General features: G+C 34.3%; 1 protein-coding gene across 1 annotated transcript; it reads right to left on the bottom strand.

Moving 5' to 3' along the window:
* Positions 1 to 5,374: 5,374 nt before the first annotated feature.
* Positions 5,375 to 12,576, bottom strand: LOC128555579 (uncharacterized). Its single transcript, XM_053538312.1, has 2 exons — positions 12,530 to 12,576; positions 5,375 to 6,421 (listed from the first exon to the last, which is right to left on the bottom strand). Exon 2 carries the CDS (start codon positions 6,180 to 6,182, stop codon positions 5,643 to 5,645), a length of 540 nt encoding a protein of 179 aa, XP_053394287.1. The 5' UTR covers positions 6,183 to 6,421; positions 12,530 to 12,576; the 3' UTR covers positions 5,375 to 5,642.
* Between the last annotated feature and the right edge of the window lie 7,263 nt (positions 12,577 to 19,839).

The following is a 19,839-nucleotide window of genomic DNA, read 5'->3' on the forward strand; positions in this document are numbered from 1 at the left end:
TCAATTATAATTAAATTCATATCCCGGAATTAAAACAAATGGGCATCATTGCACTTGGGGCAATAATCGACCACAATACGTTGATGAATGAAATCGAATTTTTATGTGTGATGTATTTTCGCAACTCAGCCATCAACATATTCAATTACTTCAACGTAAATAGTGTTTTATTAAATATTGTTGCAATATTATTAATTATAGTATACGAGTCCAATGAAATAACATAACGCCGGAATTTTAAAAGCAGTGACAGTCTTTTGTGCATTTATGAAATTATAGAATTTAATGTAAATTATACTTGAAATAGAATAGTTAGAATATATAAATGCTTGCAAAATACAAAATACTATTTATTTTCATCTTGTCTAAATAAATTAACAAATAATACAGTAGTACATGTATATATACATATATTATACAAGTTCAAAGACATAATGACATTAAATTTCATAACCCTGATGTTTTAAAAATATAATCCTTGCATTTATTAAATTATATAAGTTAATGGAAATAACACCTGAAATAGAGAAGTAGAAACAAAGAAATGATTCAAAAATATAAAACATTGTTTAATTTCTTCATTTCTTATCCCATCATAGTGTTGAAATTTTAAATTAATTGTATACATAACAACAAGCCACTGCATTTACCTGTAAATCGCGGCGAATCATCGCAATTCACCGCAAACCACCGGCACTTCATCGCGATGCGCCGCGACCGTCATCGCGGGACACCGCAATTGATTTTATTGCATTTGGTCGCGGCGGACGCTGTTAAATGTATTGCGGAGATGCATGAAAAAACGCGCATCCCCGCGGCTCAGGAAATTGTCCGCGCTAGGTTCCAATCGCGGGGAAGCGCGGACTTTGAAAAATCCGCGTTCCAGGGACTGTAATATAGCTAAGTAATGTAATACACACCTTACTTCAGAAAATGCTAGTATGTATGTAGTCTGCGATGAAATCCCAACTGGAAGCTGTAGCAAAGTGTGGATATAAGACACATTAGAGGAAACTATTCCAGGAGAATTCCGCATCAACTTTGGAACTGAGATGCTTAAAAGCAATTATCAGCTGCTGACATGTGTATTACAAAATTAAACGTATTTAAAATGGGAATTGTCTTCATTTATTTTAGAAATAATGTCAGATTAATCGTTATATTGTAGTTATACGTATTGTTAAATGTTAAAATAGGACAGTTAATTTCTACGAAATATGTAATTTCATAAATCTTTCAAATTACTACACTTTGTGTCTAAACAATGGTTATTATAATGATTACTAAGAGCGTTTAATTCTCAAAATAAAAGCATCGCATCAGTTCACCAGACTTTTATTACTTGTCAAATTGTTAAAATGATACGATCAAACTGCTGACTGTCCTTCACAGATACAATGTGCTTTACATAAAGACAGAAGTACTTTACATCATGCTCAGTTCTAATATATCAATACAATATAATATATAATTTGTCGGCCAATGAGAGTAGCAATTTGAGCATGTCAGTATGAACAATTGCTGATAAAAATAAGCGCCTGCAAAATGCTTCTTTTCCTGACTAAATTGTCTTTCAAGATCCCAGAAAAGCGTTTTTATAGGACACCTGCTGATTTTTTCTTTGATCTAGATGTAAATAACATTTTAACATAACGAATAAAATAAGGCATTTATTTGTTCTTGTGCTTCAGTAGCATATAACGTTTCAGCATAATGAGTTATATGACAGGGTTAGCTTCTGTTTTCTTTCGAGTAACAATTGTGGAGTCCATAAGGGATTGGTTTTTATCGGAGTTGGCTGGATTGTTGGCACAAAGTATCCATATGGATTCTTCACATGCTCTATCAGAAAAAAATCGAAGTTTGTGCTAAGTTTAAAATTGAGTAAAATGGATCAGGAGAATGATTCATGGCCTCATGGTCTTGACTTTTTAATGGGAATGATATATCGAGATCAGCTACTGTTTAGTTACAATTTCATTTAGACTAAATCAAAACTAGAATTTATACCCTTCAGTATTTGTTTTAAAATATAATTAAAAAATAATAAAGTAATTCCTAACAGAAGTAGTAAATACCCGTATGTACCTTTCACCGTAAATGTCAGTCGGATACGCTCATTGAGAACCCACACTTATGAGAACAGTTGATCTACGGATCGTTGGGTCGTGAGTTTGATTCCCGGGCGAGGCGTAAATTCACCGCGACAATTTTTTGAAAAGCATTATAACTGAAATCGTTTGTCCTCCACCTCTGTTTTATGTGGAGAAGTTGGCAGATATTTGCGGAGAACAGATTTGTACTGGTACAGTCAAGTTAACTGCCCGCTGTTACTTAAATGAAATACTGTTGAAAAACGGCGCTAAACCCAAAACAAACGATATCTGTTTGCTCTTTTTGTTATGGGTTTAGCTACGTGTTTCAACAGTACGTCGGTTGTGTAACAGCAGCGGGCAGTAAAACTAAGCAAGGTTCCTGTCCCAGTATTGAATGTTCCCCTCAAGCATCTCAAAACTTCCCCACAAGTATCAGAAATAGGGGACTAGTTATATAATCTCAGAGCGAAGTGCCAAAATAGTTATACCGATGACTGGTTAGTAGATATTGATTTCCTGAACTATTCGGAAAGTAAACGACTAGAAAAATGTAATTTAAAGTCAACGTTCATATTGAATAGTATATTCAAAAATTTTGAGTGAATATTTCTTAGCAACAATACGAGGGTCGTTCAAAATTAATTAGGATGATAATTCCAATACCAGCTTACAAAGTGTGTTAAGTTCGTATCATTTTGAAACATAATACTGCTACTACTTATGTATCCGATCTGAAATTTTTACCATGAAAAATGTTAGTTGCATTATCACCCACGTCAGCGACGTCATGTTAACAGCAGTTTTGTTTTAAAAGAAAAATTTATGTTTCAAAGTTAGTAGAACAAATACTTAACAACCCCCGTGATTAACAACCTGTGAATCATTTGAAGAATAACAACACTCATTTTCATCAGGTTATCAATCTCATTTAACGTAAAAACATATTTTACTGTTGCATGTAGATACTTGAATTCTTTTGTCATTCATTTCCCTGAAAGTCACAAAACAATCTATTTATACGTTTAAAGTGCCGTATCATGTTATAAAAACTAATACTAATAGATGATTAGGCTATCTATAAAGATAAGTCAGCTGAAACCCTTACGTTTGACAATAATTCAGTGAATGTACTTACAATTGATATCACTGTTATGTTTATTTAACTGAACTGGTAATTAAACAATGTGTCCAATTTTCATTCATATCTGTCAAATTTTGGCAGAGATAAAAACAAAAGCAGGTGTGGAGTTAAAAAAAGTTGTTGATTATATGATTATAAAATGACACTGCAAAAGCATTTCTTGCACTTCAGGCAGCAATAAAATTTGAATTTAAGCTTTGCACGGACGGAAAATGAATTACATATAAATATATAAAAATTCTCATATCAACAGTTAAAGGCGCTCGTGGTAGTTCTTTTCGGACGGGTCGATATTTACCCCATCATCGTGCCAATTTGGTTGTTCCTTATCCCCGTACCGTACCCGTATTCGGGATCTATCGGTTTTGTTCTGAGATTGGCGGAAACCTACATTTATGACATCAAAATACTTCAGAAACACGTAAAAATTCCGCTTATTAAGAGATCTACCGTTTGAGAATTTGATATATTTCTAGGTCACATGTTCAAATAACTGACGTCTAAGCACTGAAAAGAGTTTCCGCAGCATTTGCTGAGAAGCCTTTAACCTGCACCCTTCAATCTTAGTGGGGTGATTGGCCAAATGGAGTAGATAACCCATATCGCTTTTAAGATCAATATATTAAAGGTTAAGGACGCAGCTGCCGGAATGATTCCTCTCTGTTTCTTCCTTTAAAAATACAGAAACAAAAGTTTCTTCATAGTTTATTCCAGATGTTCCTCGGGTGAGCGACCTAGGGTCATTTGATCTTCCTGTTAACTATCGTTGCCTTAAGCTTTGGACAAAAACAGAATAATGTCAAAGTTTTTTGGCTGATTTTGCCATTGTTTAAAATAAAAATTGATTACGTATTTCGTACTAACCTGCGTTCTATAAATGCACGCCACACCCCACCTCGATGTAATTTAAATTTAAGCCTAATCCAATATGGTGACCTACAAATTTTCTTTTTGTTTTAGATTAGGTATATATAAGCAAATACACGTGCAGAGTTTATTTTGTTCTATTATGTGAAAATCGATAAAATAGCAGAAATACCAACTTAAGATTGACAAATATATGAAAAAATAAACATCGGTCTGCTGAACAACTATTGTTCTTTTTAACAATATCAATTTCTTTTGATTTCTCTGTGCATGTCTCCACTAGAAATATTGTTTTCTGTTATGAATATGCTTAGATTTCAATTTATATTAGTTATTGTACTTTACTGAAACACATGGTAGTGTAGCGTGCAACAGGAGCGTGCCTTATTCCTAATATCTAAATATGTATAATAATAATTTTTCTTGGGCTATTTTGCCTAATGATTTTAACTATTCAAATATATAAATTTTCCTCAGGTTTCCTAACCTTATGATTGACTTCTATTCTAAGAAATGATTTATCTATGGAACAATTACATTTTAAATCTCAAAACATTTGAACAAATTAAATCATAAACTTGTGAATTATTTCAAACTTTCAGAATATCCCCAACTCTCAAACAACTCTTCGTTCGAATGCTTATTTAAGGAATCTTAAATAGATCTCCTCTATCTAAGAACTCTAAATATATTCCTATATAATATATCTCTAAATATATTCTAAACCCTTTCAAACATTTGCCCATGAGGTTTTACTGGAACAGTAAAATATTTTTAATGCCAGATATCTGAGATTTCTGTGCATCAGTAAATATAAGTACTGCTCCGATCCGACACTTACATGGACAACCAGCAGACTGACTCTACAGCATTGAACAGATCTATTTATACCCCAGTCATATCCCGCAGCAAATAATTCGACTATTCTGATTGGCTAAAATTCTCAATCATACCCCGCAACAAATATTAAAGCTATTCTGATTGGTTAAAACTCTCAGCCTTCATAATTCATAGAGCGCCTTCAAACTCAATATACTTTTATAAGCATCTAACGTCTAAGACCGATTCCCGCATTCAAAACAACACATACTTCATAAATGCATTCCAGAAAACATATATCAATTCATACTGTTTAAATAACTTATTCTAAATGTAAGATCACAAAATACCTACAGTAGAAAAATAGCTTTACCAATGTAATGTATGGTATTTTCCTTTCTGACGGGTAGAGACGGCAAATGGCGGAGAAGCAGATAAGGGAAGTAACTATGTTACGACTCCTATTTAAAAGCATTAGGTGAGTATCCGTCACATTACCCACGCCTCCGTCTACATGCGTCCCGCATGTTTTAAAACACTTTGATTAATTACTGAAATATATAAACAAAACTTATGCACTTTCTCTGATGTATTCACATATATCTATATGCATGAATAATAAAATAAAACACAGCTGAAAACATTGTAAACTGTTAAAGTATCGTGTGTTTTTAAACAGTTCATAAATAAACTATAGTTTCATAATGCTTGCAGAAGCATTACTCTCGTCCTGCCTGAATTTCAATTCCTAGCAAGCATTTTCCACCGGATGTCTTCTTTGTCACTGTAATGTCATCTGGTCTTATCAAAATATCTCCTTGGATATAGTCTCCCAAATTTACAGACTGCTGTCGTTCTTGTTTTCTACAAGTAATAGTCTCAAAACTCTGGAATACCTTCTTATTCCCAACTTTAATGCATATTTCATTCGTCGCACTGTTATCATCCTCCATACTCATCTGACAATCAATGTTAACGTTCTTAGTAACCTTCATGTTACTATCCTCTTTATCACTGCAAGACCTGTCGTCCATCTTCAGCTTCTTATACAACTCTTTCGTTTTTTCCATCATTGGAAACTTTCTCTTAGGAATAAACAATTTTGGTTTTGTATCCTTCCTTATAAAAGGCCCTTTACCTCGATCAGCTGACTTCTCTGGTTTAAGAAATGCATCCTTATCATCGGAATCATCATCTTTTCTGTTGTCTTCATTTTTTAGGCTTTTCATTTCTCTCCTCAACATGAATATACTCTTCATCAATGCTTATTTTGGGGTCTTCATCCCAATCACTGTCACTATCACTATTACTACACCTTCTATTTGTCTTGATCTCGGAAGTCTCAGGAATATCTATAGATTTAGCATGATATTTCTTCATGTGGATCTTCAAATATGAACATTTCTTAAAAAGGACGCCACATACTTCGCATGGAATTTTCGAGTCTTTCTCGTCATTCTCTTTTCTTTCTGTGGTTTTGATATTCGACATCTCTGACCTGAAAATAGAACGTATATAGTCATTTAACCATGCAGGTTTCTTTCTCTCCCTACCATATCTACTTTTATCTGGTATCACTTCTTCTAAACTTTCATCATCTGATATTCTGTCATTCTGATTTGAGTCTACCTGAAAAGAATCTGACATCACTGGGCTATCATCAAATGTCATCTGTTTTGGCGCCTTTCGCATCCTGTTAGCATGGATAACCTGGAATGTGTTTAATTTACCACAATTGACTTTATATAATACATCTGAAACTACTTCTGCTACTATATATGGACCTCTCCAAAATGATGTTAGTTTTGAAGAACAGCCTACTTTTTTAACAGGAAAATATACAAAAACTTTATCACCAACAGTAAATTTGTCAAAAGATAATTTTGTATCATGAAAAATCTTTTGTCGTTTCATAGCTTTTTCAGTAGTTTGTCTAACTAAATTGTGAGCTGATTCTAAATTTTCTTGCAATTCCCAAACCCACTGTGATGCTGGTATTTTCTTAATGCTAGGGGGCATTTCAAACGCTAAATCTAAAGGAGTACTTAGTTCTCGACCTAACATTAACATATTTGGCGTCATTCCTGTAGTTTCGTGTTCAGTTGACCTGTAGGCCATCATAACATAGGGAAGAAGTTCATCCCAGTTTCTATGATGTTCTTCAACATACATACTCAACATTGTAGCCAAAGTTTTGTTAAACCTTTCCACCATTCCATCAGATTGAGCATGGTATGGTGTCGTTCTGGTTTTCTTAATTTGCAATAAAGAACACATTTCTTTGAAAAGTTTACTTTCAAATTGAGAACCTTGATCTGAATGTATGGTATTTGGAATACCAAACCTAGTTATAACATTTTCAACTAAAATCTTAGCAACTGTTCGTGCTTCCATATTTGCCATCGGAAAACATTCCGTCCATTTTGTAAAATAATCTGCAATTACTAAAATATATTTGTTTCCTGACTCAGTTTGGGGGAGTTCACCTAGTATGTCAATAGCAATTCTTTCAAACGGATAACCACTTCTTACAATTTGCATAGGAGCTTTTCTTGTTTGTGTGGGTCCTTTCCGTTTAAGACATGCTTCACAACTCGATACGTAACCTCTGACATCATTTTGAAGCCCTGGCCAGTAAAATCTTTGTCTTATTTTACTCAAAGTTTTTCGAATACCCAAGTGTCCAGAAGCTTTTATATCATGTGAATATTTTAAAACTGTTTGTCTCAACTTAAGCGGTACTATTGCTTGCCAATACACAACATCAGTTCCTAAAACATCCCATTTCCTGACTATCAAATTATCTCTAATGGCTAATCTAGACCACTGACCCCATAATGATTTCACAAAATAATTTTGACTTAAAATGTCCTTATATTCTGGTCTATTTCCCTTAACTAACCACGCCTTTACAATCTGGATATTGTCATCTGCTTCCTGTGCACTTTGTAAATCTATATCAGTGTAATTTTCAGATTTCTGATCACATGAATTGACCATGAAAACTTTTTCTTTAAATTCAGAGTGATTATCAATGCCACATTGTCTACAAGGTATTCTACTTAAACTATCGGCGTTTTTGTGAAGTCTACCTGGTCTATGCTCAATTGTCATATCATATGCTGACAAAATCTCTAACCACCGGGCAACTTGTCCTTCGGGGTTTTTAAAATTCATCAGCCAGCGGAGTGAACCATGATCAGTTCTTATAACAAATTTCTGGCCATATAAATAATGTCTAAAATATTTCACGAAATAAACCAAAGCCAACAGCTCTTTCCTGGTGACACAATATTTACGTTCAGCTTTACTCAAAGTTCTGCTGGCATAAGCTACAACACGTTCTGAATTATTCACCTTTTGTGAAAGAACTGCTCCAATAGCAAAATTACTAGCATCTACATCTAAAATGAATGGCTTTGTAAAATCAGGATGTGCTAAAATCGGAGCTTGAACTAGCATTTGCTTTAAAGTCGTGAACGATTTTTCGCATTCCTGGTTCCATAAAAATGACTGATGTTTTTCTGTTAACTTAAACAAAGGTTTTGCGATTTCAGAAAAATTCAAAATAAATTTTCTATAATATCCACAAAGACCTAAGAAAGATCTAATTTCGTGAACATTAGTTGGTGTTGGCCACGTTTTTATGCTCTCAATTTTCTTTGGGTCTGTTCTTATTCCAGAAGCCGATACGATATGTCCTAAAAATTCGACCTCTTTAGCAAATAGAAAACATTTTTTCGGTTTAAGTTTTAGATTTGCTTCATTTAATCGTTCAAAAACTGTCTCTAAATTTTTGACCATATCCTCGAATGTTTTGCCGATCACAATTATATCGTCTAAATAGATTAAACAAATTTGCCAATGTAAGCCTGCTAGAACAGTTTCCATAAGCCTTTCAAAGGTTGCAGGCGCGTTACATAATCCAAATGCCATGACCTTAAATTCAAATAAACCGAACCTTGTTGAAAATGCTGTTTTCTTTTGGTCTTCTTTTTCTACTTCTACTTGCCAGTAGCCCGAAGATAGATCTAGACTACTGAACCATTGTGCATTAGCTAATTGATCGAGCGATTCGTTTACTCTAGGAAGTGGATATGCATCTTTAATCGTAAGATCATTGACTTTTCTATAATCAATACAAAAGCGGTGTGTACCGTCTTTCTTTTTAACCATTACCACACCACTTGACCATGGGCTAGAGGAAGGTTCAATGATATTTCTGTCCAACATATCTTTAATTTGTTTTTCAATTTCCTTGTTCAAGTGTTCTGGAACTCTACGTAATGGTTGCTTAACTGGTCTAGAATCTCCAGTTGGAATTTGATGTCTTACAATACCAGTTCTACCTATATCAGTTTCTGACTCAGAGAAAATATTTGAATACTTCATCAACAATTTAGCTACTTGTTTTCTTTGTATTTCAGTAAGACCTGTAATAGATCTTGCATAAAGATCTTTCAAATGTTCAGGTATTTTGGAAGGAACATTACATTTGTTTGACGTGGAACTAACACTAGAAACAGGACTTAAAGTTGCTAAATTTGTTCCAGGATACAAAGTTTGTTCTTCATGCGAAAGGTTCATTATCCGAAGTGGAACAGTACTATTTCCACGTACTAAAGATTTTGCAATCAGCCTATTATCATAGGTGTGTTGGTTCTCCATAGGTTCTACAATATAAAGGTCGTGTTTATGTATCATTTCAGGATTCAAAACTTTTCCCTCAATGATTGTTTCGGACCTTGGTGGAACAACCGATTTTTCTTTAACAAGAATTCTGTAACATCCTATGTTTCCCTGACAACTTAATTTACATGTTTTGCCTTGAAGCAGCATTGTCTCGTCTAACACATTTACAACTACATTATGAGTTTTCATAAAATCAAGGCCCAAGACAATATCAAGATCAATATCTGAGATAACAACATTCGCAAGACATTTACATTTATTTATCTCAATATTAATTTCTGTTTTACCTTTTGTATTCAAAGGTGAACCTGATGCAGTCAAAATGTCATGCTCAAATATTTCTAAATCTTTATTATGCTCAAGCATCTCAAAGAACTGTGTTGAAACCATGGTAAGAGTTGCTCCTGTGTCAATTAAACAATTTGCCTCTCTTCCGTTAACTATTCCAGTAACATACAACCCGGAACCTTGTTTTGAATTCGAAGAACTATTCCTAGAAGATGAATTAAAGTTATGTTTCGATTTTGGTCCTACTGAATTTTTGTCATTATTTTGTCGCCTTTTCGGACAATAATACTGAGTGTGACCTTCTTCATCACAGTTAAAACATGTAAACCTATTGTTAGGTTTTCTATTCTGATTCGAAAATGTCCTAGATGTGTCTGTATTCTTAGGCATGTTTGTTTTGTCTTTATAGTTATATTTCCCTTCAAGAAAGCTATCTGATCTTCTTGACCTATTTTTGTTTTGAAATGTATCAAACTTAGTCTTAAGTTCTTCAACTGATTTGGCCAACATTTCTATTGTTCTGTTTTGCTTTCTAATTTCATTTTGTTCTGAGGAATTAGTACTTCTCAAATACCCCTGGCCATCTAGACGTTTGCGTTCAGCCTTATTAAATGCTTCGAGTTCTACTGCATGGCGTACTGCATCATTTAGATTTATAGGCCTAGCTTGTTTTATTCTTAAACGCATTTCTGAATTCGAAAGCGAATCAATAAATTGTTCTTTTGCTAAGGTTTCTTTTACATCTCCAGGGGCTGAAGGGTATGCTAAATTAGTCAAACGTCTTATTTCTTGAGCCATTTCAGATAAAGTTTCTGTGGCTTTCTGTCGCCTTTCCCTAAGTTGCGCTCGGTATAGCTCTGTCTGGTTCGGGGGTGCAAACCTTTCTTGAAGTGCATTTACTAAATCAGTATAACTACTACTAGACTTTCCTAAATTTCCAAATACACCCTGAGCTTGCCCTCTTAACGATACAGCGAGATACAACCCTTTGTGTTCATCTGACCAATTATTTATTTTTGCACAAGCCTCAAAATGTGCTTTATAGTCTATCCAAGACCCTGTACCATCATATGTCGCTGGTTTCATTAATACAGAAGGCTTACTTTGAATAAATTTAACACTAGATTCTGCAGGTGTATCTAAACTTGTAGATTTATCACTACTAGATATATTTCTATTATGATCCGAAAGTTCGTTTTCAGATTTATTTTTGTTTGAACTTGAAACTGTATCTTTAGTCTTAACGGACATTTCAGACTTCTTATCACTGCTTATTTGATCTGAGCTTTCCTTTGGTTTCACAAATATTTTTCTCTTAGTGACAAACTTATCCCAACCCCCAGCTTCTGCATTTTCATTTTGTGATTCATTTCTTAACCCTAAATAAGGTATCTCAAACTTTGGCGTTGAATGTTTAACATTCGGGTCATAACCAGGCGAAACGGTCGAATGTTGCCCTTGACTCAAAATTTCACGTGTTATACTAGGTATCTTTGGCAACTGCCGTTTTGGTTTTGGGTATATAGGGGTACTAGTTATATCATATTTAGCATTCTCCAGGCCTGAAGCCTGTAACTCAGCCAACTGCCTTTCTAAAAGTTCAATTTCATACTTCATTTTTAAACTCTCATTCTCTTTCTGTAACCTATCTATCTTTTCCAAATAGAAAGAAAAATCTTCCGTATCCCTTGCCTCGGCCATAACTCCAAAATATGTGTGTATTTAAGCTTTAAAATACGTAGGTAAGTGATAAAGATATATTTATCAATGATATCCCACCGCTGCCACCAATTTTGTAGCGTGCAACAGGAGCGTGCCTTATTCCTAATATCTAAATATGTATAATAATAATTTTTCTTGGGCTATTTTGCCTAATGATTTTAACTATTCAAATATATAAATTTTCCTCAGGTTTCCTAACCTTATGATTGACTTCTATTCTAAGAAATGATTTATCTATGGAACAATTACATTTTAAATCTCAAAACATTTGAACAAATTAAATCATAAACTTGTGAATTATTTCAAACTTTCAGAATATCCCCAACTCTCAAACAACTCTTCGTTCGAATGCTTATTTAAGGAATCTTAAATAGATCTCCTCTATCTAAGAACTCTAAATATATTCCTATATAATATATCTCTAAATATATTCTAAACCCTTTCAAACATTTGCCCATGAGGTTTTACTGGAACAGTAAAATATTTTTAATGCCAGATATCTGAGATTTCTGTGCATCAGTAAATATAAGTACTGCTCCGATCCGACACTTACATGGACAACCAGCAGACTGACTCTACAGCATTGAACAGATCTATTTATACCCCAGTCATATCCCGCAGCAAATAATTCGACTATTCTGATTGGCTAAAATTCTCAATCATACCCCGCAACAAATATTAAAGCTATTCTGATTGGTTAAAACTCTCAGCCTTCATAATTCATAGAGCGCCTTCAAACTCAATATACTTTTATAAGCATCTAACGTCTAAGACCGATTCCCGCATTCAAAACAACACATACTTCATAAATGCATTCCAGAAAACATATATCAATTCATACTGTTTAAATAACTTATTCTAAATGTAAGATCACAAAATACCTACAGTAGAAAAATAGCTTTACCAATGTAATGTATGGTATTTTCCTTTCTGACGGGTAGAGACGGCAAATGGCGGAGAAGCAGATAAGGGAAGTAACTATGTTACGACTCCTATTTAAAAGCATTAGGTGAGTATCCGTCACAGTAGGAGTATAGAAATTTTGAAAAATGTTCAAAATAGCATCATATCTGAGGACAAATAAAACAGAAACAGTGCTGGTGACCTAGTATTTTTATTTCATTTTTCAATACATCATAACATAATCTTGTAATACAGAACATTATATCAAAATCTATTATTGCGAAAAAAATCACGAAACCGCCGCGAGCGTCTTTAAAATTACATTACTGTCACGTATACAACCAAGTATTTTTAGCTCAATAAAAAGAGCGCAGATCTAAGGATCGCGGGGTCGTGAGTTCGATCCCCGGGAGAGGTGTATGTTCTCCATGACGATTTGATAATAGGCATTGTCAGGAGTAATTTCGTCCTCCACTTCTGAATCATATGAAGAAGTTGACAGTTATTTGCGGGAAAAGGCTAATACTTGCAGAGAATCCAGAACATGTAGAGAATCCAGAAACACTGATTAGGTTAATCAACCGCCGTTACATGACTGAAATACTGTTGAAAGTAACATTTACATATATGGAATGCTCTCCAGCACCTAAAAGAATGATTGAAATACTGCTGGTGATTCTTTATAATATTAATATGATATATATTTATGTTAATTTGTCCACGCGGTGATGGATAAATAGGACCATTGAAAGATTGGTCACATTTAACGTGTACATGTACTAGACAAAATAGAACAGGGCCCAGTTGTTCGAAACTTTAACAGACTATTACACTAATCGCCTTTTAAAGTTTGATTCAAAATACTGGTCTTGGTGGGAAACAGAAGTATGATGTTTTAAATTTACTGTAAAGACGTTTTAGTGTTCATAATCCTTTAGTCATACATTTGTTTTTCTAAGTTTTCTAAAATGTTGAAAAATTGCTTTAAAAGTTAATCGACTGTTAGCTTAATCAGCTGTAAAAGTTTCGAACAACTGGACCCAGGTCTGTAGGATTTCAGCTATTTATTCTGTACACTATTTCTTTAATTTGCTATAATTCCTTTCTCTTTTTACTATTGGTCAGACATTTATCATCATATTTATGTATTTGTAATTAAGTAGCACATTTCAAGCACTATCTTCGAAGCTATTAAAGGAAGATTTGCATAATTTTATTCTTAAAATTCAGCATGCTATTTCTGTTTCGATTCTTATTATTTTTGATTTTGTTTCTACACATTCTCTTCCTGTTCAAAACAAAAGTTGAAAACGAATCAGATTGAACAATTTGAAACATCATAAAGGTTGCTTCAGAATTTTTTATGAAAGTAACACTTATGCACATTTAGGGAAATATTGAAGTCATACCTTCCGATATTTTCATGATTACTGACATGATGATTCAACTAATTAAAATGATGAAATATGGTGGGTCGATGGTAATTAAAAAAGTATGCAATGCGTGAAAATACCTTCCTGCAGGATGAGAAGTAATAAAGAGCATGAAGAAGAGATTTGAAATTCAAAACGATGGATTTATAATAAACAAATATTGCCAATTGAATATGATAGGCTAAGACGTCTATAGCTTGTAAAGTGGGACTATTATGGGGTTTATTCTTTTTTATATAAGGCTAAGAAGTTATTTTAGTTCATTCTGGCATTCCGCACTGAATTTAATGGACAATATATTTATTTTACACGTTTTGGGCTACAATATCGTTAGCGTACATTTGTTTCATTTTACAACATCTGTAGATTCCTTTGTGATACATTTATACGTTCGCTCTACCCGGTTCTGTTACCAACCAATCACTCGGAATTCTGAAGGTGTTGTAACAGGAAAACATACATGCATTACCCCTATATTCACAGTTATAAAGATCATGCTAATAAAATTCGATATACCATAAAATTCACAGCCATTAAGCCTTTTTGAAGTTATGACATCCATGGAACCATCATAAACAATTAGTTACAAAACTGTAGATGTTAAAAACACTTAAAGAGTGGTTACCAGTTTTTACAATAGCCTAATGTGTGCAAAGAAAATTTTTAAGCTGATTAAAAAATATTTAGAGTATCATTTTCATGCTAATGGAATGAAAAATAAAAATACATAACATTTGCAGTTATCTAATATCTATATTCAAACTTAGATAGTATTTCTAAACGCCCACACAATAATTGACAGCATATGCCTTGAGAGAATTTGCACATTTCATACTACCTCACGAACAAACTTTTATCAAACCGAGTTTGCTATTTTTTACGTTATTGCGTTCTATGCTTCCGAAGGATATCTTTAGATCTGTCAACAGTTAGTACAGTCGAACTATGTTCGTTAGAACTCAACCGTACAAGTAAAATTTGTTCGAGATATCAATAGTACGAGCCAAAGTAAAATATACATTATATAGATATTGTGCCGGGACCTGACGATGAATTCGAGCCAATAGTAGTGAGCGAATAATCAGAGTTCGAGCAAACGAAGTTTTATTGTACTAGTCTTTATAAAATTCGCGCCATAATTTTTTTCAGCCGGTACTGTTCATACAGACAACAAACCGGCCTTTTTAAAAATTGTTAGCCTGAAAGAAACATGAGAAAGATAGCTTTCGTAAATGAACACAATATCAGAGCGTACGAAATTCTAGCTCATTCTATAAAAATAACTTTAGTCTTTTTGAATTTTGCCAGTCTCAAATTTAATAAATCTACAAGATGTGATTTATATTACCTCTCAAATTCATAATTATCACCAAATAATTACAAATTTGTATTAAAAGGTAGCAAAAATTGCGAAAATCTGACGTTTATAAGAAAATATTCACTAATTGACCTTTGACCTTGTGCTGTGACCTTACTACGACCCTAAAAAGACGCTAAACCCGGACACACACACACATACTACGACCCTAAGAAGGCGACAGCCTCCCTGAAACGTTTCCAATTTTAATAAAGTTAGCATTGAACATGGCTATCGGGCATTAACAAAAAATGCCATCAAGGATAATTTCTAGGCCTCTTTTTCGATTATATAGGCAGACTAATTATGGCACAGTTTAGTGAAACAATTTTATTTTCATAGAGCAAACTGGCTGATACTGAGAAATCATAATTCAGCGTGAAACAAACGAATCTACTTTATTCAAATGTTTCGTAATAGTGTAAACTAGCAGATTTGATATCCATGAAGACTAATAAAATTTGCAGTAGCCCTCATGCTGGCTAGAGCGATATTAATTAACGATGAAAGTCCTCGCAAATCTAATAAGTGTACTGGAAACATACTGGTTTTTACATTTTATTTCTTTGTATCACGCTAGTAGTTCGATCTAGGCGTTGTTCTTGTGAACAGTGGGTTTGACAGAAATAATCCAGTTGAATATTGTTATTACATTCGCAAATAAATCCAAATTGAGTTGAAATTTGTCTTTCAAGTGTTAGGTATTCCGATGTTTAATGGTATAGATTGTGTTCTTTTTTATCTATATTAATTACATGAACCACGTTTTTGTAGCCTTCTGACAATTTAAAATAATACACTAATGTTGTTAAAACCGCAACCATGCACCAGGTCATGATCCTCTTCGTAAGAACCTCCGTTGAAGATAAATACATAGTTATAAAACAGAAGTTCTTGCAAGAAATAAATTATTTTCAGCTCAATTGATTTAAGCCAACATGACTGCTATTTACCGGGCTTCACACTCCACGAAAATATATGGGGTATGTATGGTAAATGTGGAGGGTTTCAAAAATAAAATATTCTAAAATATCGTGTTTCGAGAAATCACGTTCAAGAAGACTCGTTTGGAATTTGTTTTAAGTTTTGCAAAGTCAACCTGAAACGAAGTCTTTTCATAAAATGTTAGAAGTTGTACAAATAAAACCACATTAAAACTCATAGGATTATTTTTTGCAATGTTTTTACACTGAGTCTTCACAATGTTAAATCTATAATTCAACAACTTATTAAAATTGTCCCCTTTGGAACAATCCAAATTCTTTGATGCAGATGTGGGAATTACTTCTCACATTTTTCTCAAAGTTGTAAAATCTGTGTTAAAGTGTATCAATCAAAAATGAAAGCCCCTGGGACTGATTTAGTTTCTACTAGATTTTTCTGTCACCAAGATCTCAGGAGGTGTTTTCATCTTTCTAACATGATAAAATTTAAGAGTAAGGTTTGGTGCGTTTCATTAATCGGACTGAACTTCATTCATGGAACTGGCTGTTCCAAGGTGGAATCCACTCTGTTATTTTATTAACTGTTTCGTCCATCACGTCTTACTTTGTCAATTTTAGTTTAAAAGTTAATGTCAGTTATTAACAAACCAATACATACATTTTTGTGGCGTTTTATTTAAAATGAAACATGGCTATTCCTTAGGAGTTTAGTCCTTGTCTTTAAAATTCATCTTAGCATCATGTGTGCTCGACTGCTTTGTGTGTGTGTGTGTGTGTGTGTGTGCCTGTGTGCGTGCGTGTGTTGAGCGGTGTCCCATTGTGTTGTGTTTATCTGTGCATGCTAGTTATGTGTGTGATTGTCTTGTGTAGGTGTGTGTCTGTGCTTCACGGTATATGGAGAATGCGTTTTAGGAACGTGGCTTTCCCTGTTGAATATTCATCCTCCCTTTTTCCACTTTCCCCCAACACCCGACCCTTTTATCTACACCTTCCCCCCACCGCCCCTCTTTTTCTGTATTTTGCATATACCTAAAATGCACTTGTTTCATGTCTACAATTTTTCCATTATAGTTTCTTGTTGTTATGGGTCTACTTTGCGATGCATGGCTCTATGGCTGTGTTATGCTCTGTGCCCCCGAGAAATCGACTCTTAACTTTTATATTTTGTTTCATTTGTTGTTTCAATAGCTTTGATATCAGACGTATTCATATTTACAAGCATTATAAGTTACACTGCTTGTTGGAGACAGATATCGCTTGATATGGATTTTCTCGACAGCGTATATCCCGTGTCCTGTCACCAACAAGCAGCGTATCTACTTTATCTTACCTTTTACTTCTACGCTGTAATTGACATATTTTGTATATTGATAAATCTACTTACAGGGCAGACTGCAATCCTGTAGTGATTTGTTTGGTCATCATGCTTTGATTATGGTTGATCAATACCAACCATAAAATACAAAATGAACTGTATTTTGAATGAATCACAAAACACAGACGTTCATTTATACAGGTTATGAACTGGTTTTGAATAACTTTTATGTTCCATCCTTTCGAAAATCATCAGATTTCACGATGTCAGCAATGTCTTAAAACTTCAGTTTTTATCTCGTTTCCTGTTAAGTCTTTTATCTTGCATGTAGGTTATATGATCCTACAACAAACTGCTAAGTAACAAATATTTTAATTGCTTTGCTTTTCGATGATTTAACTAAACAAGATTTCAACCTGGTAACCGCGGTCGTGTCTCGCATACAGTGTTAATCTACTCAATGCCTTTGCAGAAGACGAGCATCAAGGGTGGCATACTTAAGGGTCCGACGAAACATGTCAGAAGACAGATATCAAAACATCAATCCCGGTGGGACTTGAGAGCTGCCTATCGCAGTTTTCTGCCTATTCTATCAGACACAAAGGAAAGCGTGCCACGCGCTGCTGATTAGTCAGTTACGTTTAGTGAAAGAACTGTATTTTTCTAATTGTTGAAACATTTCATAAAACAATTGTTGATTAATAGACAAAAATGGTACTGTCATAGGTAACAAGCAAATTCGATGAATTGGTATCCCCCGCCGAATGGATCTGTGTTGAGGAATGGCAAAGAATATCCGGCAAAAAGTTTAGAATGTTTCTAAGAAGCAAATAATTTCATTACATTGAAACTAAAGAAACTGAAGTTCTTAAGAGAGCACACTCAAGTAAGAAATCTTGAACATGGGTGGTGACGGGGATGGGGGTTTACAACTTCACATGTTTATAAATATTCATGGCAGGTTTGAAAAAAATAAAAAGAAAAAAGATAAACATTTTTTAGGGGCGGGGGAGGGGTAAGATGACCGGGTGAAAGTACAAACTAAATAATAAATATCAATGAAAAAATGAAATGGTGATAAATATTTATGGAAGATCTAAGATTTAAAACAAAGAAAAAATATTCGTGGGGTGGGATGGAGGAGGGGAAGGCGGAGGGGGCCTAACCAGGGTGTTTAATATAAATGTTCGTGGATAAAAATGAAAGAAGTTTATGAAATTCTACAAACTGGTTAGTTTGTACAAATATGTGGATTTTTAAACAAAGGGCATTTACTCTGAAGTAACTAATGAGATAATGATGAAATTGAGTATGCATTACCACATTATGCTGATCTAAATAGAATTTAAATTTCACAGTTCTAGGTCAAACATGTCACAAGTTATGAACCAGAAATTGCCATATTGATAGTACTCTATATAGTTCACACTAGAAACTTCTAAGGGCCATAACACTGGTGTTACTCGGGCAGTCTGACTGAAACTTGACAGGCCGCATTTACCCATTGTGGTGGATATGTATATGATTTTTTATTTTAATATTCTAAACCACTTCCTACATATGGCTCCGGACGGACGGAAAGACGGATGGACGACGCTAAAAATCTCCATCCGCCCTCAGCGGGGATAATAAGATAGGCGAGAATAGTCTTTTGAAGAATAAAACGCAACCAAGAACCTGTAGTGAGGAACAAGTAAAATAACATATTAAACAGATTTGAGCCGCGCCATGAGATAACCAACATAGTGGTTTGCGACCAGCATGGATCCAGACCAACTTGCGCATCCGCGCAGTCTGGTCAGGATCCATGATGTTCGCTTTCAAAGCCTATTGCAATTAAAGAAACTGTTAGCGAACAGCATGGATCCTGACCAGACTGCGCGGAAGCGCAGGCTGGTCTGGATCCATGCTGGTCGCAAACCCGCTATGTTGGTTTTCTCATGGCGCGGCTCATTTATTGTTCATACACGGATAATACGAATACAGCTTACATTAGTCTTTAAATTCAGTGCATCAATTGTCACATTACATGACCAGTGATTGTCAGGTTAACTATTACACACATTTATCGTAGAGCTGATCATTCTATTTGCGACTGGTCGATACGTAATAACCACAAATCGCAACGTTTGTTTTTATTGATCACGTTGAATTCGTGTGCCTCTAATCACATGTAGGCTATCTTTTATTTCTTGGAAATAGAAACTAGTCTTACGTTTCTGCTTTATAAATACCAGGTTTTAGCTAATTATACTACGTAAA

This window comes from Mercenaria mercenaria, chromosome 3 (assembly GCF_021730395.1).
Source record: "Mercenaria mercenaria strain notata chromosome 3, MADL_Memer_1, whole genome shotgun sequence".
Lineage (NCBI taxonomy): Eukaryota > Metazoa > Mollusca > Bivalvia > Venerida > Veneridae > Mercenaria > Mercenaria mercenaria.